The sequence below is a fragment of the Ostrea edulis genome, chromosome 2, assembly GCF_947568905.1.
Source record: "Ostrea edulis chromosome 2, xbOstEdul1.1, whole genome shotgun sequence".
Taxonomy (NCBI): Eukaryota; Metazoa; Mollusca; class Bivalvia; order Ostreida; family Ostreidae; genus Ostrea; species Ostrea edulis.
Genome location: NC_079165.1, coordinates 46617673 through 46641984, shown reverse-complemented (window position 1 = coordinate 46641984; position 24312 = coordinate 46617673). Strand labels below are relative to the sequence as shown.

The 24312-nt window shown below is 34.2% G+C and overlaps 2 protein-coding genes across 4 annotated transcripts; one reads left to right on the top strand and one right to left on the bottom strand.

Annotated features, from left to right (window-relative positions):
* Positions 1 to 266: 266 nt before the first annotated feature.
* LOC130051718 (STAGA complex 65 subunit gamma-like) lies at positions 267 to 15726 on the bottom strand. Of its 3 annotated transcripts, none has more exons than XM_056154230.1 (11): positions 15599 to 15726; positions 13897 to 14077; positions 11387 to 11507; positions 10997 to 11106; positions 8683 to 8792; positions 6100 to 6221; positions 1759 to 1946; positions 1331 to 1422; positions 1045 to 1165; positions 787 to 960; positions 267 to 595 (listed from the first exon to the last, which is right to left on the bottom strand). In XM_056154230.1, the coding sequence occupies exons 2-11, from the start codon at positions 14055 to 14057 to the stop codon at positions 586 to 588; spliced, it is 1209 nt and encodes a 402-aa protein (XP_056010205.1). In that variant the 5' UTR covers positions 14058 to 14077; positions 15599 to 15726; the 3' UTR covers positions 267 to 585. The 3 variants fall into 3 exon arrangements, with proteins under 3 accessions (XP_056010205.1, XP_056010203.1, XP_056010204.1); XM_056154228.1 differs by having other exon boundaries at positions 15604 to 15723; XM_056154229.1 differs by having other exon boundaries at positions 15681 to 15718.
* Positions 15727 to 15869: 143 nt separating this feature from the next.
* Positions 15870 to 24091, top strand: LOC130051716 (tetratricopeptide repeat protein 29-like). The gene is made up of 10 exons (XM_056154226.1): positions 15870 to 15966; positions 16180 to 16393; positions 16603 to 16826; positions 17168 to 17353; positions 17829 to 18041; positions 18482 to 18567; positions 19919 to 20010; positions 20199 to 20322; positions 22828 to 23062; positions 23559 to 24091. The coding sequence occupies exons 2-10, from the start codon at positions 16197 to 16199 to the stop codon at positions 23675 to 23677; spliced, it is 1476 nt and encodes a 491-aa protein (XP_056010201.1). The 5' UTR covers positions 15870 to 15966; positions 16180 to 16196; the 3' UTR covers positions 23678 to 24091.
* Positions 24092 to 24312: the final 221 nt, after the last annotated feature.

Here is a 24312-nt window from a genome sequence, read left to right as displayed (position 1 = left end):
ATGGTTATTAAATCTTGTTGATTTATCGACTTGAACATCAATTTATGATGTATTATTTAATTGTAGATTTTCTGTTGCTGTTTATCAATGAGTACAACACACAGAACCAGTGTTTACCACCATCCACTTCACCTCCAGAGTGAAACTCAAAAGATTACTTCTCTTCTCATACTCAGCTATAAAATTATTCCATGTAATAGTACATCACAAACACCAAATAATTTTAATCCTCATTGGTATATAAACAAATCTCATAAAACTAGTGATTTCAAGTCATCTATTTATTTTTACTAATCATTTTGTTGTTGTTACACATTTGATGCATTAATCAGAACATTACTGACTCTTAATGGTTGTACATGGTATCCAATAAATCCCTCCAAATCACATTCCAGCATACACACATATTATAAAATTCTCACATATCTATTGAGATTCATCAGAATTTGTTTTATAACATCAAAGTCTGTGAGCATTGAAAACAGTGCCCAGAATTCCTTTTAAGCATACCCTCGGAATACAGATATGTGGTGGGGAAAAAGTTTTTCACCTTGTTTCACATCAAATAAAATTGCCCATTCACCTTCATTTTTTCCTGCAACAAAATAATTTAAATAAGAACAGTAATTCCAGAGTTATTTCCCTTTTAAAAGATGATCAAACTAGACTAACTTTTTATTGGTATCATAATTCTTAAAGACACAGCTGCAAAATGGTATGTCATTTTGACACATTCAAGTATAATTCTTTTACTATATATAAAGGCATAGGTTAGAGTACCCCTACCGTTTCTTCGGTTTACTTGGTCTGGATATAGAGGGAGGGGACATTATGTCGGAGGCAGCCACAGACCCTGGGTTCGAGATGTCCCCGCCTTCACTCATCTGAGCAGGGGTTCTAGGGGTCCGAACTTTTATACTACTGGGGTCATCATAATCATCCAGCGTGCTGACCCTGGTGCTAAAACAAATGTTACTTTCAGAATTATGATTTCAATAAGTGTTTTTATAAAATTAATTTTTATACAAATCAGCCTGAACTTACTTTGTGACAGGAGTGTCAACAGGCTCAGTTTTAATGCTCTCTTTGGTCCACTTTGACTCCACTTCTGTAGTAAGTCCGCTTGCAGACTCATGTTCAACTGTGATTTCAAATCCTCCCAAACCTATCAAGAAATGATAAAAGATGGTGTACTTATGTACAGTTACCAGTTTGTCATATAGAAAGTTTATACAAGTTTTCAAAGTCTATCTATACCTTGAACTTTGTGAGAGTGTAAAATGACAACCCATATTCCATATTTGAATTATCAAGGGAAGAAATAACAAACCCTCCAACTGTAACAACTGCTCTGCATCATTAAGCTCATCATTTTCATCCAAAACAGGAAACTGGATTTCTGAAGAAGACTCCTCCTTTATCCTGAAGGGAAAAAATAAATAAATTAAAAAAATTTCAATGCAACCCCCCTCCCCAACATTTGCTAGCCATTGGTTAACATGTTAAATCCCCTATAATCCCTTCAATCAGCTTCAGCCTAGGAAAATGATGAAAGGATGTGCACAACTTATCAATGTAGGTGCAAAATAAATTACTAGTTTATTAATTTAAAATCTTCCTAGCTCATTCAAATTAAAAGTCAAGATACACAAATTGTCCAGTCACAGAACATTGAGAATTTCAGTAATATTTAAGAAGAAAAGCTATTGAGAAAAATATCTCAGTAGTCAATACTATTAAGCACTTAATTATCATAACCTAATGACTGGCACTGTATCCATTTGCTTTGTCATGATTGGCTGGTTCAGCTTTTCATACTCAGTCATTAGCTGGATACATGTCTGTTGCATGGCAGCATGGTGATTGATGACCCGTGACTGGTAAAAGTCACGAACGTTTGTAACACTTCCGATTCCAATCTCATGATAAACTTGTTCCGCTATATCCTAGAAAATAACAATCAAAGTATTAATACATTGTTCTCAAAGTACCACGACCGACAACATTCAATTCCTTGATTCATCATAAAACCTGCAAAATCAACACATATCACACTTTCATGACAAATATAAGCACAAAATTTGCAGCTCTATGTACTATCATTAACTTACATTTCCTAAGCCTTATTCAGCATCATTTGGTGGTGCTTCATCTGACAACAATTAGCAGTACATGTACTTATATAGACTTAACTGAATGACTGACTATAATAGGTTCAACAATTGTGCTTGGGAAAAGTATGAACTATTCTGGTGCTAGCTGACGCTGTTATGATCTATCACTGTTTTCGAAAAATACCCCCCCCCCCCCCCCCCCCCCCGGACACTTTTGGTAAAAAATATTAATGATGCTAGGGATGTTTAATTTTCCAAAGCATTTTCAAGTAAATCTTACTACGCTTTATCTCTCTAACTATTTTATATTTCAAATCAGTTAACACTGCTGCGGAAATGGTAACTATTGTAAACTGCATGACACACGTCGGAATGTATGCGAGATACAGATGTGTGAAAAAGGTGTAAAAGTCACAACTTATGTGATAAATAAATTACTTGAAAATAGCATGGAGACGATCGAGTCAAGCAACACTAGCTACAGGCCGCGGAAGTGTTGTTGATCTTGTTTACAAACGAAGTAGTATTTAGCTCTATGTTGACGTTAAATATAACCTAATGGTTTGAAGGAAGAGAAATTGTAGGGCTAGACGTTTTGTCCGAAGCCATGTCATGTATAATATACATGTATACCCTCCCCCCGGCAATGAAATTTTTATTTTGTTCTCTTTAACTCAATTTTTGTCCAATAATCACAAAATTTCAAAATCTTTCAATAGGTTCACAAACAAATATAATTTCTAACAATGTATTCCAAAACAGGAACGTAGCATTAGCCCCCCTCCCCTTCCCCCACGTCTTTGACAATGAGCATGTTTTATTCTCCCCCATTATTTTAACAGTAGTTGTATATGAAAAGAATATAAGCTTGTAAGTTATTAATAAAAATATTTTGCAAAGTATGAGCATTGATAGTATTGAAATCCCCCCTCCCATACACACACAGCTAATTATATCACTTGGATGAGAAAGAGAGAGGGGGGAGACAGTCCACATATGACCATGTATCTGAGGAAATAAATGATTATATAGCCATCATTTCAATACATAAAAGTGTTGTTTCCTTATTACTTGTACATGACCTTTAAGTGCAAAAAGGTCAAACTTTAAAATATAATTCAACAATATTATTGATATTGTGTTGTTAAGGATATTGTCCGTACCGGTTTAGATTTTATAGTACGTTAGACTCTGCTTTGTGTACATATGGGAAGATCCCGCATTGTGTTGATAAGAAATTTTCATCTTATTTTCCAGTTGTTAGACAGTCCAAAGAGTACGTTTTATATGCAAAATGTGTCATACTATGTACTTATCAAATACGTGAAACCACACTTATTTTCATGAAACTGTTTTTGCATATTTTGACGAAACATGAATTTGGAGATTGCACATGGTCACGGCATTATGTGAAACCTGGATTAGATATCATTTTCTTTGCCATTTTATTACATTTCCATGACTGTCACATGTAGTTACATGTATTTACTAGTCAATTTGATATATTCTACTAGAAAGATTAACATGTGTACACCAAGTTTTTGTCATAAATCCCTATTTTCATGAAATTTGGAATTTTGGCATTGTGTAAATCATGGATTGGCCATTTGGTGCAACTTTGGGAATTATTGTCTAAACTTTTATTTTTTATAAGATTGATGTTTTGTGATTGTATGTTTTTGTCTCTTATTACCACTTTGTAAGATGACCTTTTACTATTGTAGTCGCTTACCCTCTGAAGTACATCTATGAATGAGGAGGCCAATAAACATCTTTGAAAATCTTTGAAGCTTGTTTGTGCACAGATATCATTGTCAAATCAGCTAAAAATTACCATATGTCCGATATATTATTTACAAAATGGTTGAAGAAGTCACTGACTAAGTGGAACCACTCATCACAAATAAAATACTATACATGTGGAATTATGAATGTATAACTTAAAAGACGCCTACGTCAAAATCACGGTTTAAGCTATTTCTACAGGAAGTTAGGTATATGAATAACTTTTAACTGCAGTGTTTGCAAAAAAAAGTTATTGACAGGTTTTTTTAGCAATGCTTGATTTAGTATCTGGACCAAAATTGTTAGATTTCCCAATTTCTTATTATGTAGTTATATTTAAGCATGTTATTATCATTTATTCTATATTCTGCATGTATTCAAAAGATTATTGTAAAAAAATATACATAAATTCCATCAATTTTTTTTTTTTTTTGAATGAAAATCGGAATGATGTTGGAAAATTCACAATTTTTGAAAAGGGGGGCAATTCAAAGCTTATTACCTCCCTTGTATACTTAGAGAGTGGCCATGATATTTGTATATATTGTAGAGGACATCCCCATGTTGCTTCATGCAAAAAAGAAAAAATATTTATTGACTAGTTGTTTTTGGCCATATCGTCCCGCATGTCCCTAATATTGCCCAAATGATGACCTGTTGACAACAACCCTGGGGTTGCGAAATTCACAATTTTGGTACATCTTTTTCTGCTTTTCCTAAATTTTATACCGTAACAGCAAACTTAAAGAAGTCTTTCAAATCACTATAATAATTTTGGCCCCACCCTGGAACCTAAACCTTTACCCCCTGGGATCATGAAATTTACAATTTTGTTTAAGGGCTACCTGCTCATTCTAAATAATAAGATCCATTTAGTTTCAATTTAGTATCAATAACATTAAAGATGTTTTTAAAATGTTTTACATATAAACACTACTAGTATATACCAAGTTTGGCCCCACCCTGAAGTCAGAACCTCTACCCCAGGGATTAAGAAACTTTGGTAGAGATAATCCTGCTCTATATCACGATGCATTTAGTTTTTCTTACAGATGTGTGAGTGTAGAAAGAGGATTTTTGAAAATTGGTCAATGTTTGGCAGATTTTGCCCCACGAACAAGGCCCCAGAGGTGCAGGAGTCCTGAAATTTAAGATTTATGTCCCCCTTGTCCCAAAGATGCTTCATACCAAATTTGAAAAGAATTGAAATGGCGGTTATCAAGAAAAATCTAAAATTTTAAAAATGTTCAATTGTTAACACATTTAACCACTGACTATTTTGGCCCCACCCTGATACCAAAACCCCTGCCCCTGGGATCATGAAATTTACAATTTGGTAAAGGACTACCTGCTTTTTTTAAGTATTCATTTAGTTTCAATTTAGTATTGATGGCATAAAAGAAAATGTTTTAAAAACATTTTACACATAAAAACTATATACGAAGTTTGGCCCCGCCCTGGAGTCAGAACTTATTCCCTTGTTTCATACCGAATTTGAAAAGAATCAGAATAGTATTTATCAAGAAGTTAAATATGATCAATTGTTAATGCATGACTGATGCCGACAGATGCTGATCAATTGCAATAAGTCACCTGAGTTGACTCAGGTGACCTAACAAAATTGTTTTAACATATAACAAGTTAACCAGTAAATTCTTGATCTTTTAATGGAGACTTTGTATCTGAAGGAAGAGACCACTTTCTTTCCAGTCTAAAGCACTCTAAATCAGCAGTCCTCACAAATATTTACTATAGTGTAGCAAGATTTGCTGTAGCAACCACCGTTGTCATGGTCCCAGTCCATGCTTCTGTACCCACAAAATACAGGACAATCTATGTTAAAGAGGTTCGCACCTGGCATTTGGAGTAATGTCAATTTTTTGGGAAGTGTATTTTTAATTTCTGCATTGAAGGAGAATTTGGAAATTGAAAAGAAAAACTGCGGTCGCAATGTTTGTTAAAACTTGAAATGACACAATTTTTTTTCAACTGGGTATGGTTCAATAATAGATGTGTAATATATTTGCACCAATGGGATCAGTATTGAACCAGTAAATACTTAGTTGTAGCATCCTGTGCAGTTGTGCTCAAAAGCTCAGGAGCTTACTTCCTTAAGAGAAGCAGTTAATTCAAAATAAGTGTTTGTAATACAATGTCATTTACTCTGTCCCTTTGGAGACAATAATGAACATTAACTTACAGGAAAGCCTGAATATCCATGCAAAAGTTTGTTGTCTGCTGCATTTCTGAGTCGTGTGCAGAAATCTTGGAAATATTCATGTGCTACATCTGTTAAAGTTTCCAAAACACTCTCATTGCAAGCTAGGAAAGAAGAATATATACATGTAATCTATTCATAATATCAGTAGTTTCTTCATTAGCCAAGGGCCTCTCATAGAAATTGAGAAGGGGTTAAAATCTACAAAGATGTAGTGAGTAAGAGAGAACTGCCAATAGATGTACAAAATCATGTCAACCTTGGTGCAACCATAATTACAGAAATGATATTTCAAAACATATTTTCATTTCATCACATGTATCTAAAATAATTTCGATCATATGGTAAAAATTATATAACAATTTTGGTTTGTACAAACAAATTATTTCCACAGTCTTATACTCATTAATTAATCTTTAACTTGACAAATGCAATTTGGCTCCAATCAAAATGATCTTATTGCATGTCCAGCTGAACTCCTCGAAACACCATATGGCTTAGTTCATTACTTCCACGGGACAAATGGAAACTTTAACTGAAAAGATGCAATTAGGCTCTTATCAAAATGATTTTGCATGTCCATCTAAACTCTTTGAAATACCTTAGAAAATTAATCCCATGGGGCCATGGTATTACTTTGTTGTGTGATGTGCTTGTTAAGGCTGGGCATTTTCATAGTACAATATTGCATATTTATGTCATTATTGTTAGAAACAATAATAGTTACATACTATATATATTAGACAAATTTCATGAAAAAATGTGTATTTCTTGATGTAATATTTTTTCAATAAGGTTACTTACTGTACCACTATCTTACATTTGTAAGGATTAAAAAAGATTTTTTTTTGTTTAAAAAAATACTGGGTCATCTTTAAAGTTTTAATGACTTGATTTTATGCTGCAATTGACATCTCTTTACAGATGCACTGACTGATTACGTTTGTTGATTCTAGGACTCAAATCTACACGAGCCTGAAAAGGGTTAAGACATATATGGTCATATCGTCTTAATTAAAGTCACAGTGACCTTAATGTAAGGTACGACACACCTTCTACCCAAGATGCATGATCAAATTTGATGATTGTCGGACAAATAATTGTTCAGTTATGAATCAGACAGGGTTTTGCCATACTTGGCTATATCATCTTAATCAAAGATGACCTAACTTTAAAGTATGATATATCATCTACCCAAGATGCATCAGCTGACAAAGTTTGATAATTCTAAACCTCCTAGTATGTAAGTTATGAGCAGGACACAAAAAAAATTAACAGACAAGATGGACAGAAGGACGGACAGACATAAACGCCATACCATAATATTTACATTTCCAATGTTTTTGCCTTTGGTATCTTCACCAATTGAAATAATAGTAATTTCCTCATGAATGTAAATGATGTGCATATGAATCTTGATAAACATAGTATGACTACAATTCATTTTAACAGCTGGGAATTTCTGACAGAAATGACAATAGAATGTAAATATAAGAAAAAAAATTCATTTTGAAAATACATGAAGGAATGAACAGCAACATTTCACACTGGCATACTTTTTATGAAGTACTAATGCGCTTCATGAAATATGCAGGAGTAAAGCACCGCAGTTCATACCTTCATGTATATTTCAAAAATAAAATTTATTTCTTAAATTTATATCCCATCTTAGATGGGCATATAAAAACACAGTGCTGCTATTCATAAAATCATGTCTGAGAGAAACTACTTCTTGACAAATTCACAAATTTTGATTGAAACCAATCCAGAAGTTTTCAATTTCTTGGTGTAAGCATTATAAGGTCAGCAATTCATCTACTATTATAACTTTGAAAGCTACTGAAGAATACCAGTATTTTTAAAACAAGAGGCACATCTGTCGGCGCGAGTTCGAATCTCGCTCATGCCGGTAAGTTAGAGAGTTACCCAGTTTACTTTCGGAAGGTAGGTGGTCTCTTCCCAGGTACATTGTATCTAGGTTCTCTCTTCCACCAACAAAAACTGGGCGCCACCAGATAACTGAAAAATTGTTGAGTGTGGCGCAAAACATCAATCAATCAATCAATTAAAACAAGAGGCCCATGGGCCACAATGCTCACCCGAGTCACCAAGTTCCTGCTGTTCTTCTTCAGAAGGTTTTTAAAACATCTTTACACTCTTTATTTTGACCCTATATCATGACCCTAACCTAGCCCCATGGGGTTATAAAAGGGACTTAACTGAATTTGAATCCACTCTACAAAAGGGATACCAAAGTATCAATATGACTAACATGGCCTTGCTATTCTAGAGAAGAAAAGTTTCTAAAATCTGGCTGGGATTTCTTGAAAAAATGTCAAACTTAAGTTTGAGTTTTCTGTTATTTGAGTAGTCAAAATTGACTAAAATTTCAGACATAAGTCCAAGTTTCAACTTAAGTTCTATTTTCCAAGAAATTCAAGTCAGGTGATCAGAAAAGCTCACTTCAGCTTATAGCTCAGGTGAGCTAAAAAGGCCAAAAGGAAACATTTTGTTTTTACACTTTGAGTGCTGTGAGAGTCTCCAGTTTAATTTTAGATTACATACTGTCAAATCCTAGATGTGCACACAATGCTGCAGTTGACTTGCGGAGTAATTTTCTACATGCTTCTTCATCAACTGCAGGAGGAATCTCCCCCACTCCTCTCACAAAGTCACTGAAATATTCAAACATGGACAAATTAATGAGTAGTCTTATATAGGTGACTCTTGATCAAAGGTCAAATCTAATCTGGAAATTAAAGGCCCGACCATTATGGTCCAGAGTGCATATTTAACATCCCGGCATTGTTTTAACATGTTGTCCTTCATATTTTTAGGTAATTGACTTGATTTCAACAACTTGCATAGATATAAAGATTTTTTAAATGTTCATGCATTTATTTGTTCTTTTGTCATGTTAAAATAGACGTACATTTACAAGACATATTTCTCGTCCATAATGAAGTTTCACAGTCATTAACTACACAGAGCAAAATTTTCAGTCACTTAACGCAAAATGCTATTCAGTACTTTTAGTTGATTTTATATTGAAAAAGAGATGAATATATGCTACACATGGGTTTGCTTGTCAAATAACTGACAGATTAATAACACTCATCATGTAACAGATGTGTTGTAAGACATTAATGTGAATTAACGAAGTCCTCTCCTTTGCATATAGTGGGAGGGCTAAAAGTATTGCGATTGAGTTCTGACAGATACACCACCCTCTCCATAACTCCAAACTCTGCAGTTAAGTTTTTCACACTAAGCCCCATAGATATTGGTTGAATGCTTTAGGGAGTTTGAGGCCATCATGTAAATATTCTGTCTGGGTCAGATGCTCCACTTCTGTGCCAAAAACTTGGTAATAGAAGTGAATGTTGATAGTTCTTTAAAATGAGGACTTTGAAAAAATAGATCCCTAGTCATGGTATGCTCTGGCACAATAAAGACCCCCTCCCCCCACCCCAACCCCTGCAATTGTACATGTCTGTTGCATTGAGGCAGTATGAATGACTTCTTTTCAAAACAAGATGCATAAATATCAATCATTAATATTTTTGCCCTTTTGAATTTTGTTGCCTAGCTGATTAGCAAAATGGATTTAAGGAGCAGTTATGCATAAATTATCAGTTTTCCATTGTATTCAATCACATTACCCAACAACTACATGTAATTACTAATTCCTTATACTTATATTTGAATTAAAAATGAACATATGAAATCAACATATCAAAAATATTGCAAAATAGAAATTGAAATACACATGGCATTCCATGTTAATTTCCATAGTCCCTGCCCACTGACATCATGACAAGCTGCTCATTTGCATGCAACTGAGAAATTAACATGCTGATGTAGTATGTGGGGAAATTAACATATTGGAGCTTCACAGTTGGAAATGTACATATCAAAAGGTTTAAAGCTGTCAATCTGTAAATCATGAGTTCGAATCCAATTGGAGTTACAGTAAAACATGGTTATTGAGAACCTATAGGGCCAGCAAAAACAATCCGTTATAACCAACTTCGTAATATCCAATAAAATTTTCATTATTTTCCTCACATAGGGGAATAAATATTATTTTGCAATAAGCATTAATTCATTATAAGCATGTTCATTATAAGTGTGTTTACTATACATTTTTCCCCAGTGATTTTTCACTAAAACCACAATTTTTTAACTAATGAAAGTACCATTTGCCATGCAAGTAAATTAAATGCAATGATGGTGTATATACACTTTATAACTCTGAAGAGTCATTTTTGCAGAACTAGTAATAGTTGTATATAAAGTGAAGTGGTTTTAAAAATAACCTAGGATGGGCTTTCTTTCTGTAGGTTATTTTAATATTTGGACACAGGGCCAATTTTTAATAATAACACACCTGTTTCTTTACAATTTGAAAATAATATTGCCTATTATCTCATAATATACATCCTCTATAATTCTCTTTAGTGAGATGTACCTCTTAATTCTATATTTAGCACCATGCCTACCTGTATATGGTGTCATCATAGTATGAGTGAAATATTCCTGCTCAGATGCATAACTTCTTTATGAGCGTAATTATTTGAAGCTCAAACAATGAAAAAAAATTGTTTCTATGGCTGTACTTGAAACTGGAAGATAATATCATGACCTTATGCAAGCATTGTATTAACTGATTTGAATGATCAAAGTGAAATGATTTAATTTCAATTCTAAACAAGAAATTTGATTGGTTTAGAAAAGAATGTTTTTTTCTTCAACGAATTGGTTTGCACATAAACACATTGTGATATCATGAAATTGCATGACACCCTAAAACACAATTTGCTTTCAACTTCATTCCTTAAATAATAATCCATATAGTGAGAAGAAAAAATATTGAAACCTCTCTGAATCTTTAGGAAGAAATGGAACAGGTCCCATCATTGAGCTCCTAATCGGTGGTCCTGCGTATTCTGGTATAGGTGGTGCAGGCGGGAAGCTTAAATCGACATCCTTGTGGGAGAAAAATATGAAGTAATTTTGTGCTAGCTTGCAACTTGCACTTTTAACATTTCAGTAATATCATGACATCAAAATAAAAAATTCTTACATCAATATAAAATTCAGAGTTGTGAGATGTTCTGTGGCTTCATTAAATAGTGTTATATTTTTTTTCAAACACAACAAATACTCCTATCATTCCATCTATCAAACACACAGCATTAAACACAACAAATACTTTTACCATTCTATCTATCAAACACACAACATTGAACACAACAAATATTCCTACCATTCCGTCCTGCTGGTGTTGTATGCTACTGATCAAGCTCCTTAATTTCTTTGCATGCTGCATTAACTTTATGGTGTGTACTACAACTGGGTCCATCTCAAATTTCTCAGATGGTAGAGGACTAAATACAGAAACAAATAAATAAGTAATTAACATATATATAAAATAAATGTAACAATTAGATATTAAATGAGGATTACAGGAACTGTACAATATAACATGTTTATAACTGCCCATGTAACTGTTCACATCTCAAATTTTGTATGCAGATTCTTTGTATAGACTGTTGTTGTTTTTTTTTGAAAAACATAAAAATAGATCCATATGAGAAAGAGAAATAAAGAATCAACAAAAAACACCTGTGGTATGTCAAATATCCACATAAGAGAGATTCAATAGAAAACACCTGTGGTATGTCAAATATCCACCCGAGAGAGATTCAATAGAAAACACCTGTGGGATGTCAAATATCCACCCGAGAGAGAGTCAATGGAAAACACCTGCGGTATGTTAAATATCCACCTGAGAAAGAGTCAATGTAAAACACCTGTGGGATGTCAAATATCCACATAAGAGAGAGTCAATGGAAAACACCTGTGGTGTCAAATATCCACCTGAGAGAGAGTCAATGGAAAACACCTGTGGTGTCAAATATCCACCTGAGAGAGAGTCAATGGAAAACACCTGTGGTGTCAAATATCCACATGAGAGAGAGTCAATGGAAAACACCTGTGGGATGTCAAATATCCACATGAGAGAGAGTCAATGGAAAACACCTGCGGGATGTCAAATATCCACATGAGAGAGAGTCAATGGAAAACACCTGTGGGGTGATGAAGATCCACATGAGGAAGACAATTGATAAAAAACACTGTAGGATGCCAATAGAGGTGTTTCGCATATCATAAACTATTAAAATCAGAATGTTGTTTTTTACATAAGAATATGTTGTAATGTTTTCACTAGTAGAACACATATATATATAAATATATATAAACACATATATCTATTGTGTCATTAAAGAACGATCATCTACATTCTTAGTGTAAACATTCATAATATCAACTCTCATATATACTTATATCATTTGATTCTTTTGTATTCTAGTCTCCTATTGGTCAAATACAAACTAGGATATGTCAATTTATTTTGTATTACATGTATATGGTTTGGTGGTGGGGGGGGGGGGGGGGGGGGGGGGGGGGGCTTGACAACGAGCATCTGGAACTACTCAATAATAGATTAAAACAAAGATATTATATTCAAATTAATGGTATACCTAGTATTTGTAAATTTTACCCTGTTCATTTCAAAATTATACATTTCTCACTGGGGAGTGGGGGACTACAAGAGGCCAATGGCCAAAATCGCTCACCTGAGTCACCTTGGCCTATATTTAAAGATTTTCCCTAAATATATTTGCTGGTAAACCTTGATCCCCTATTGTGGCCCCAACCTACCCCCGGGGGCCATGGTTTTTACAAATTTGAATCTGCACTATGTCAGGAAGCTTTCATGTAAATGTAAACTTTTCTGGCCCAGTGGTTCTTGAGAAGAAGATTTTCCCTATATATTTGTATGTAAAAATTTGATCCCCTATTGTGGCCCCATCCTACCCTTGGGGTGCCATCACTTTAAATCTTGAATCTGCACTATGTCAGGAAGCTTTCATGTAAATTTCAGCTCTTCTGGCCCAGTGGTTCTTGAGAAGGAGGTTTTTAAATGACCCCACCCTATTTTTGCATTTTTGTGATTATCTCCCCTTTGAAAGGGACATGGCCCTTCATTTGAACAAACTTGAAAACCCTTCACCAAAAGATGCTTTTTGTCAAGGTTGGTTGAAATTGGCCCAGTGGTTCTGCAGAAGAAGTCGAAAATGTGAAAAGTTTACAGACGGACAATGGGTGATCAGAAAAGCTCACTTGAGCTTTTACTCAGGTGAGCTAAAAGGGGTCAAATTTCATCAGATGATGTCACCTCATATTGACTTGGGATCACGATATGTCACTTGCTTAAATTGTATTTTACTGTATTGGACTTAATGTTGGCAACAACGTTGCAGGCAATGGTAAGTTTTAATGTAGTAAAAATAACTTTCATAAAATCAAAAGTTGCAAATTACTACATTTTCTTATATTTGAAGACTTGTTTTGTGTGGTGTCAAAGACTAAACAATTTCCCATATTTACTCAATCTCTGTTAAAGCAACTTCAGAGTCGATCTTAAAAGGGCAGAAAAATATGCATTACATGCATAACCTACACATATTTTCTTTTATGAAGTTCACAGCAAACTTCACCTTTAATAACTACATTTACAATTTTGATAAACAGGCTCTATAAAACTAAAATGGCTGCCTTCACAGCTCAACACTTTGTCATGGTTGCCAAGTGAATCATTGTGCAGTGCAATAGATTGGTATTTTTCAGTATTGCATAATATACATGTACCCCAAAATCAAATTCATTCCTTAAATTTAAGTCACAAGACTCATATAACATCACACTTACTCTTTAGAAGGAGGTTGATGACGACTGGATGGCTGATGAAGACGAGGGCCTTCCACTTCAATAGATCTCAGCTTTGTCATTTGTTCTCTATCCAAAGCTGCTATACCCCTATCCATATCAGTCAGCTGAGGAAGCTCTCCCCAATATGTCTGGCTGGACATAATGATTTTACTACCAATATCTAATCAAGAGAGATATCAACTTAGTTTATATTTCTCTACTATTCAAAATGAATTCGCATTTCTTTTAAATATTCATATTTTGATTTTTCATCATTTGTAATAAACAGGATATACAAGAGCTGTCACAGGGATTAATACTCCTGCAGGGTACACCAAAATCTGGATATAATTGAAAAAAATATATTTCTCAGAACACCACATTCGCCCCAAGTAAACTCTGATGCAGCTTTTTAATTTCATTTCAAATAATGCATCTTTATATACCCAGAAACTTACAATGAGGCGATATATGCGCTAAAGTCATTGTTTATAAAGATGTGTTATTTGAAATGACAACAATTATCATTAATTTAGTATGAAACTGAATGCTGTAATTTGGATTTATTCGCAGAAAATCATCCATGGATTGATTTATGTAACCTGAAATGATATCGAATGGAAGCGCAACTGATGCAGTAAACATTTCCTTCATACTTTATACAGGCTTGGACAGAAACGATGGGGACAGGAGAGACCAGACAGAAATGATGGGGACAGAAGAGACTGAATATAAATTATCTCCTTGTTTCCTAAGAAATTAATGTGTCCTCATTTACTTTAGGGGACCCACGCACTATACAGAATGATCTTAGCTACATGCTACCTAGAGGAAACTTGATAGATGCTGGGTCCCTCAAAGTTAAAAATTGCACAAGTGCTTTTATTTACTAAATAGGAGAATCACAAACTATAGATACTTACCCAAGTTACATACTTGAATAATATACATGAGTCCCCAAAAGTAAATGATTGCAGTACTTACTGCTTGTTAGCTTAGGGGGCTCACAATCTATCATTACAGGAATAGCATACATTTTCACTGTTTTATAGTAGGTACCTCCAACTCTCTTGATTGTGCGTGATGGTCTTTAAGCAATATGAAGGCTGGGAGTATGTAGACATCAGAAACATTTCACAGAAAACAAAGATTAATGGATCAGTCATTGTTTATCATGGAGGCGAATTTGATAGCGAAAGGATGTAGTGTTTGAAATGACGACGATTATCGTTGCTTTAATTTAGTGTGGAATTGAATGGTTTCAATTGTATTCCCTTGCGGAAAAATCATTCATGAATTGATTTATGCAAGTTTTCGAACGATTCACATCAAATATAAGCTGAAATAAATTCAAACCGAAGCGTGACTGATTTCCCACATACTTTATGAAGGCTTGGACAGAAACGAGGGGGATAGGAAAGACCGAATATAAATAATCCCCTCGTTTCCACAGAAACTAAACGGATCACTGATCCAGTGCGCACAATGTGGAGCAAAAACCGGTCTAGAGTAGAAAAAATCCATTGTGATGTTGGCAAATAGGCATATATCAATTAAAATGAATATAGATTAAACCACAGGCTAGGCTATAACACTTTGTTTATTTCGTTCACCAGCTGTTTTATTTATTTTTTTAAACTGTCTCGCCACGCTGCACAACACATGCACGTATTTTTGCGATATGAAAAAATAATATATTTACCATACCTCTCTAAATCAATTATTAGTCAAATATTGGGCGTTGTGACCCATTTAATGATACTTTGAGGAAAAACAAATCTCACAGAAACAATCACCGGTCCTGGCCGGATGTTTACATTCTTGATCGATGTTTCGCAGCAAAAGAAAAATAAAGAAATTTGATATTATAAAAATAGTTATGAAAATAACTAATTTAAATCATTCATCAAATGAATTCAGAACAGGTGTCAAGAATTTATAATAAAAATGTCGTAAATAAATTTAGTATATTCACTGCGGGATGATATTGCTACCATGTCAACCAAAAACTAATGGCAGACAAAGTGAAACGAGAGTAGTCACTGAAGTGCTATAAATCTGGGAGTTTAGGTAACTAACTAGTATATCTAATGGGTAAATCAATATTTGATCTGATAGGAGGATTTGAATTGTATCAATGAATATATTCCAACTGTATTATTGAATTTATTTGGAATGGTACACAGACTGTGTAAACTGGGAACATCGGCTAATTCGCGCTAACCAATAGGCTATTGCGTAAAAAATATACATATCTGTGTTGTAATTGCATTTTTATTTCAGTAAATGTAATATCCATAATGGCGGCCACCCTGCCGCCCATTACCAAGTCCGCTAGTGGGAGCAGACAAGGATATGCAGTTCCTGCTCCCAAGGGACCGCCTAGTGGAAAGTTGAAACCACTGAGAAAAATTGGAAAAACTGATAGAGAAATTTTATTTAAACAAGAAGTACTGAGACAACAACAACCAGATCTATCAAAGAAACAAACCTCGAGGTATTGTATTCATAAATAATTAATGTAAACACACTGTCAAAATGACTGATAATTTAATGTAAAGCATAAATCAAACCAGAAACTTTGAAAAGTAAATTAGAAAGAAAAGAATTCTAAAGTACTTAATTTCAGTTTCACTTTTACATAATAAATTGTTTAAGTCATACTTGAATTGTGCATTATACATTTGTATAATTATCTTTCTACAGCTACAGAAACACATACAAACATAATTTGTGTCTGGATATGTTGCAAGATGGATATCACAAGTCTTTTAGTGAACTATTTGCTCTTATAAAACAACAAGAGGAAGACAGACTTGCACAAGGAGAAGAATCATTAATGTGGACACAGACAATGTTAAAAGATAGACATCAAGAACTAGACATGCTTAAATTTCATCTGACAAAGGCAGAGGAAGCTCTGAGAAAAGGTGAACTAATAAATTTCTTTAATCTTTTAACATGAAAAGGACATTACTGATATGCCTTGTATTTGTCTTCTGAATTGCATAAAATTTACTAAAATTGATACTTCTAATTCAGTGTAAGTTGGTATTTGTCTTCTCTTAGAAAAATATGAATACATATACTGGACAGAGTGCTATCATACTAAATATCCAAAGTACGCCAGAAAGTTTATTCTATTGTATGTTTTTTTATTAGCATGTTATGACCTACGTAACCCTATGGTATAAAATTCATTTAAGTAATATTTTTCAACATTTCTTTTTCGTGTACTGATGACTAATATTGAGACTGTCTAATTTTACAGGTGACTACTCAGAGGTGTACCACAACAGATTTGAGCTTGCTCGCTATTTTCAGTCCACAGGTGATAAATGGTTATCTGATCACTTCTTCAACACTTGTCTGGATACCAGCAGTAGCATTGAAGGGGATGGAGGGAAGCTCCGAGCCCAGGGCTACTACAATGTAGGAGCTGCTCTTGAAGACAATGGTATGCACATACATGTACTGTAAAACTGAATGTTCAAAACAGTAATTCGTGTGAGCATTAAGTTTTTTATTTATTTTCAAACTTTTAACAAAAAATTCTGAATCAGGCTACTGACAAACAAGTTGATGGTGCAGGGGTTTCAACAGTCTCATTTAAAGTCAGCATTTTGCAAATTCTATAGTCGTTATAACAATCTAGTTTGCCGATACAACCTATCATTGGGTCAAATGCTGTCTTACGTGTTTCATACCGATTGTTAAACCGTTCTTGGCAGGGCGGGTGTGAACGGTCGATAGGGGATGCTTACTCCTCCTAGGCACTTGATCCCACCTTTGATGTGTCCAGGGGTCTATGTTTGCCCAACTCTCTATTTCGTATTGCTTATGGGAGTTATAAGATTGTCACTGTTCGTTATCTTCACCTTTCCTTTCAAGTTTAATACTGGTAAAAAAAAAATTTGTTTTGATTATTTTAGGACAATACTTTGAGGCAGCTGAACACTTTGAGAACTACTACAAACTTGCAGTGGAACACAAGGAATGGATCCAAGGGGATGGTTTTACCTATCACACAGATGCCTGTATCAATTTAAGTCGCATTTACACAACTATTGGTGAGAAAATGGAAGAGGAGGATCAACAGAAATCACTAGAATACCTCACTAAAGCCCACAAGTTTGCCACAGAAAGTAAGGAAATACTGTTTTCACATTCAATTAAGGGAAAAGGTATCTTTTTTTAATAAACAGATACAGTTGGTCTCATGATCAGATTCTAACTCTAAGTATATTATATTGAATTTTGCAAGACTTTATTTCTGTAAAGTTGCCTTGTCAGATTTATTAGTAAGACATATAACAGTAGTTTTGCAAACATTCAGTCTAATTAAAATTGGATGTTAGATCTACTTGCATACATATCAATGCGAGTGGATCTAATATCTAATTTTAATTACATTGGCAAACATTCAGTTTGTTCATCACTATACCTACAGTGTATATTTAAACAATGATAGGTTTATTTTTGCGCTAATGCAATGTTGCAAATTCAAATGTAAATCAAATTTATCCTGCACATATTTTGACTACTTGCTTTGTTTGATAGGCATTGATAAAATTTTGTTTGATAGGTAATGATAGAGTTTTAGAAGGCCAAGCTGCCTACAGACTGGGACAAGCCTATGATAAAATTGGAGAAGGTGAAACTGCTCTGCAGGTTGGTATCTTTTGAAATCCTTCTAAGCATACTGTGATTCCTTATATTATAGCGGAACTTTATTTGTCAAAATTCTGCTCAACTTCATTTAAGAACATGAAATCATGATTGCTCTACTCTGAAGGACTCAATTCTATGATTCTATATAAATTATTAAATGATAAATGATAACAAGTGAGACTTTTGATTTTTTGCAAATTAATGCAAATATAGGATAAGCAATGTACAGTATATTTTCCTTATGTCTATCATGCTATCAAACATATATACTGAAAAATCTATGTGACCAAAATTGACAAATCAACAAGATGATAAAATGATAATGTAAATATGCATTAAGAATATAGCTACCATGGAATTATTTAGATTCATGGGGCTCAATTTTTGCAGATTGTTGAGATTTTACTGTTTCGTTTGGATGTAATTTTGTGGATATGATATCTGTACATTGATACATGAAATAGATTGTGTATTTTGTTGTCATTTGAAAATCATGTGATAGGGGTACCCACGAAATTTGAGCCTCCATGAAATCTAATGATTCTACTGTCTCTTACTGGTTTGATGACTTTATCCATCACAATTCAGACCAGCAAACTACATTTCTACAGCTTGATCATAAGAATACAGTAGTACATGCTGCATTTTTGTTTGCAAATTAAAACACTTTAGAAAAACATTCAGAGACCACAATCTTCTCCAACACTCTTCCAATTTCTCTTTATCTGTAACTGTTCTCAAACAGTAACATTGCGGTTGACGTCTCTAGCAATATCAGCTACTCTTATCTACATTACCAAAATTGTCAGTGAGCAATATATATTCTATTATTGGTAATTTTAGCACAATACTTGTATTGACGTTTCAAAAGGAATTTTTATTTACATGTAAACAAGATGTGCTTGTGAGGGAAACACAAATCTCTCCAAAAAATTGCTAAGGTCTATTGTAGCAAGGTTGACCTTGACACACAACTGTGACTATATATCTATATATATATGTATATGTATATATATATATATATATATATATATATATAGCTCAAAAGTAATTGCCGTGGTTTAAATTTTATTCTCTCTGTGTTCAATGTTTTATTCTCTCTGTGTTCAATGTTTTATTCTCTCTGTGTTCAATGTTTTATTCTCTCTGTGTTCAATGTTTTATTCTCTCTGTGTTCAGTATTTAGGTCCAAAGTTATGACCAAGGTTATTCAAAGTTCTTGACAGATGTACAGACATTAAAAAGCCAAACAACAAAATGTCTCTGATCTTTAATCTTTGTGCATAAAAATGTTGATTTGGTTTGGAATAGAAAATCACAAGTTTCTGAATATGTATATTTTTTCTTGCAGCATTTAAACAGCTATTTAGACACATGTAATGCTACCAAGGATAGTGATGGCATTGGCAAAGCATGTGATGCGATTGCCAAGTCTTATGCAAGGTTGGTTAAAATCCATGTGTCATTTATTTGCAGACAATTTTCAAGTGAGGAGAATAAAATAGATATATAATACTGGTTAATTTAATTACATTTTACTACGGTATTATGGATACATGTACAGCATACTTGCAGAAAAATAAGGTGGATATAAATTGTTTCAACAATTCAAGCAATCTTTGCTATTTCAGACAAGGCAAACTGGAAAAAAGTATAGATTATTTGAAGAAATTTGTGGAAGTAACAGAACAGAGTGGAGAGGAGAAGGGACTTAGCAGAGCATGTCATAATCTGGGAAACATATTTAACTCACTGGTGAGTGAAATAACAATTATATTTAACCTTTTAAGCCAGTTTACAACATCTTCACAAGTCAAAGGTTATTGATTTGTTACCTCGTACTAACCCTTGACATCAGTCGCTATATAAAAGTTGGGCTCATTAGACCATTACACAATCCACTATAAATAAAACATCCAATGAAATCTCTGCATCTTGTTATGGTGTACATGGATACAAATGATGCAATCTCATACTGCTGTATTGATAAACATGCACAATTGTAATATTTACACCACTAATTATTATACCCCCGAACGAAGTTCTGGGGGTTATATAGGAATCACTCTGTCTGTCTGTCTGTCTGTCTGTCTGTCCGTCCGTCCGTCCGTCCATTCGTCTGTCTGTCTGTGCAGATTCGTGTCCGGGCCATAACTTCTTTGTTCTTTGACTTAGGCATACCATATTTGGCACACAGGTGGATCACCATGAGACGATGTGTCGAGTACCATCATGACCTCTATATGACCTTAACCTCAAGGTAAACCCCCCCCCCCTTGGCACGCAAAAGATTGTTTCCCTGATGTTCGAAAAAGAGTAGGCTCACTGGGAGCCGTCAGGGAAACTCAAACACTCACAACCAAACATAATTGAATTAGTTAACCGCCGTAAAATGGCTGAAATATTGCCAAAACAGCGCAAAACCCCAATCAATCAATCAAAATTAAAGGTTTTTTACAATGGATTCGTGTCCGGGCTATAACTTCTTTGTTCTTTGACATAGGCATACCATATTTGACACATAAGTGTATCACCATGAAACGATGTGTCATGTACTTTCATGACCTCCATATGACCTTGACCTCAAGATCAAAATTAAAGGTTTTTACAATGGATTCATGTCAGGGCCATGACTTCTTTGTTCTTTGACATAGGCATACCATATTTGACACATGAGTGTATAACCATTAGACGATGTGTCGAGTACCTTCATGACCTCTATATGACCTTGAACTTTGACCTCAAGGTCAAAATTGATTATAGGGTTTTGACATAGTCATACCATAAGACATGGGTGTATCACCATGAGACTATGTGTCATGTACATTCATGACCTCTTTATGACCTTGACCTCTGATCTCAAGGTCAAAATTATAGGTTTATGCCATGGATTTGTGTTCGGACTATATTTTCCATTTTTTTCTACATAGGCATACTATATTTTTACACTCAGGAAAGAGGTAATTTATACCTATTAACAACACCCTTTGGGAGATTGGGGTAAGTGGGGGGTATTCTTAGTGAGCATTACTCACAGTACCTCTTGTGTTTATTGATAGTAGATCAAGTTTGGAAACCTTTTTTTCTTAAGACAATATTACTTAAACAATTGAAATAACCATAACTGTAGGTATCAATGCACGTGTTTTTATTTGAATCTCTCGCTTCGCGTTGTTATAAATAGAACTGCATTCTTATTGGTTCCCACTCTTTTGTGGAAACAATCAGAACGAGCCCAACTTTTTGATAGTCACTGATGGCAAGGGTTAGTGCAAGGTACTGAATCAATAATTACCCTTGACTTGTGAAGATGGTTTACAAAGGCTTTTGACATTATATTTTCCTCACATCACCACTGTATGTTACATAGTTCCAAACAGTGTGTCTTTTTCATGTCAACTCAATCACATATAATTGTGTTCTTTCACTATGTCATCTCCCTTTGACCCCATTACTGGTTCCGCAGCTTTTACTTGTGAAGCTTTATGTGAACGGAAAAACTCAGAAAACTCATCCACAAGTCCTATGGATCTTATATTCATAATTTAAAGAATTCCCACATTGATTCATTATATTGGAATTTTACAAAGTTTTTGAGCACTCTTCTCAAAATCATTCATCTCATTTTTTTTTTCTGACTCCCAATGAATTCCATTTTCACCTGGAATCAGGAAACTTATCACCCATAGACTCATTCCACTGAGGAAATACTCCATTTGTGTGAGTCAAAAGATCAAGGTCATCAAATCATAGGAATATATTGTTCTGGGGTCAAATATAATTCCTTTTATACTCCAGAGTTGTTAAACTTTAATGACCAAGTACTTTTATTACTTCCAGTGAAATAGGATATGCCCTATTGATTTTGTGGTCAAAAGATCTATGATTAAACTTATGAAATGCTGACAAATGGAAAATGGTTTTGCATTCTAGTCTAATTCCCATCACCAACAGAATCAATTAAATTTAAATTTCAAAGCATCCTCATGAAATGAGAATGGGCTCTGTTGATTTGGACTAGAAAGGTCAAAGTTCAAACTCAGAGACAAGAAAATTGAATTTCTCTCTACATTCTGAAAATGAAGATGGTCAAAGTGTAAGAACTTCAGATATGCAGTATTTTTGAAAATATGTCCCAAGTTTGAAAGGGTAGAGGTGGGAGGCACCTGGTAGTAATCCCTCAAGGACATTTTCAGGTAAATTGAATAAAAGAACTATTTACTTTGTATGATATTTTATATGTTAATACATTTTTTTTAGGGTCGCTATGATGAGGCCACAGAATATTTCAGTAAGGCTTACAATATAGCCAGATCCATGTCAGATTTAGAGTCCATTAACACAAACCGAGTCCAGTATGGCATAGCCATGGCTCACAAAATGTTAACGGGACTGAATGAGCATATTGTGATGGGATCCAGACCTGCCCTGGAGAGACTGTGTGAATGGAAGGACACCAGGACAGATGACTTCAAAAAGCCTTTCCCAGAGCCAAGTATGTCATATTGACGTTACTTGCATGTTATATCAATTTAGACGCTGAATACCTGGAAATCTTTACCCCTGTTATATTTTTGCCCATTTTGCACTCATCCTGAATAGACAAATTCAAACCTTAATGAACATAAATTTATACTCAAACCCTTAAACTAAAGTTGTATAAATTGTTTTGGGCAAATTTTGAATCGGTTGAATTGTGAATGGACGAAAGTAACATGGGTAGAAATTTCTCACTATTGATATTTTGTATATGTAGTTCTAAATAAAAGGCTTTAGGACAAAGTTACCTGAGCACATGTACATTATACATTTTATAGAGATCCTGATATACATTATTGTGAAGTTTAATACTATGTTATATTGTATAGGACTACGTTATATGCAGCACCCCTCTCACATAATTTTTTGCTATATGCTATATTAACATGGCTGGACAGAGGGCTTCTTTTCCTACAAAGCATAAATCTTTTACATGAAAATTTCTTTTGCAGAACCTGAGGAACCCCCTGCACCTCAAGAGAAACCTCAGGAAACTGAAAATCCAACATCTGAAAAAGATGAGACTGCTGAGGCAAAAGAGGAGACTGAAGAAGGGGAGGAAACTAGCTAAAGGGAAATGAATTCATCTTGAATTTCCTTGATGGAAAACTGAAGTAAATTCTAAAGACAAGAAAACATGAATGTGCCTTTCTGGAAATTAAAGAAACTTGAAAATCTTGAAAATGTGAGAGAAGAATTTATATGTGATATTTGATTCTTGACAATATATGTTACTTGCATACTTCATTTTATTCCATGTACAAGAACATGATTATTATACATGCTAGTCCATTTATAGTATATAATGCCTTGTTGAAAAAAATGGGGGTATGTCTCATTGTGCAAAATTTAGAACTTTGGAACAGGCACATTGACTCTGTACTGCATTCTTTTCTTGTTAGTGTCATTGTCTACATTATGTTGAGTGTACATTTCTGTTTTGTAATACTATCATAATTAAATACCATAAATATCAGAAAATGAATATTGTTTGAGTGAATATGATGTTGCATATGAGGGTAGAAAGCTGGTTTCATAATGGATTTGAAATTGAAGAACAATTGTTTTTTCATCAACCAATGATCCCAAACAACTAAATCACAGCAGAATATATTCTTATGATTTTATACATACTTCACCCATGTATTGATGTAAGTGAGATTGTGCAGTGATTTTGACGAAAGAATCCTCTAGTTTCCCCAAAGG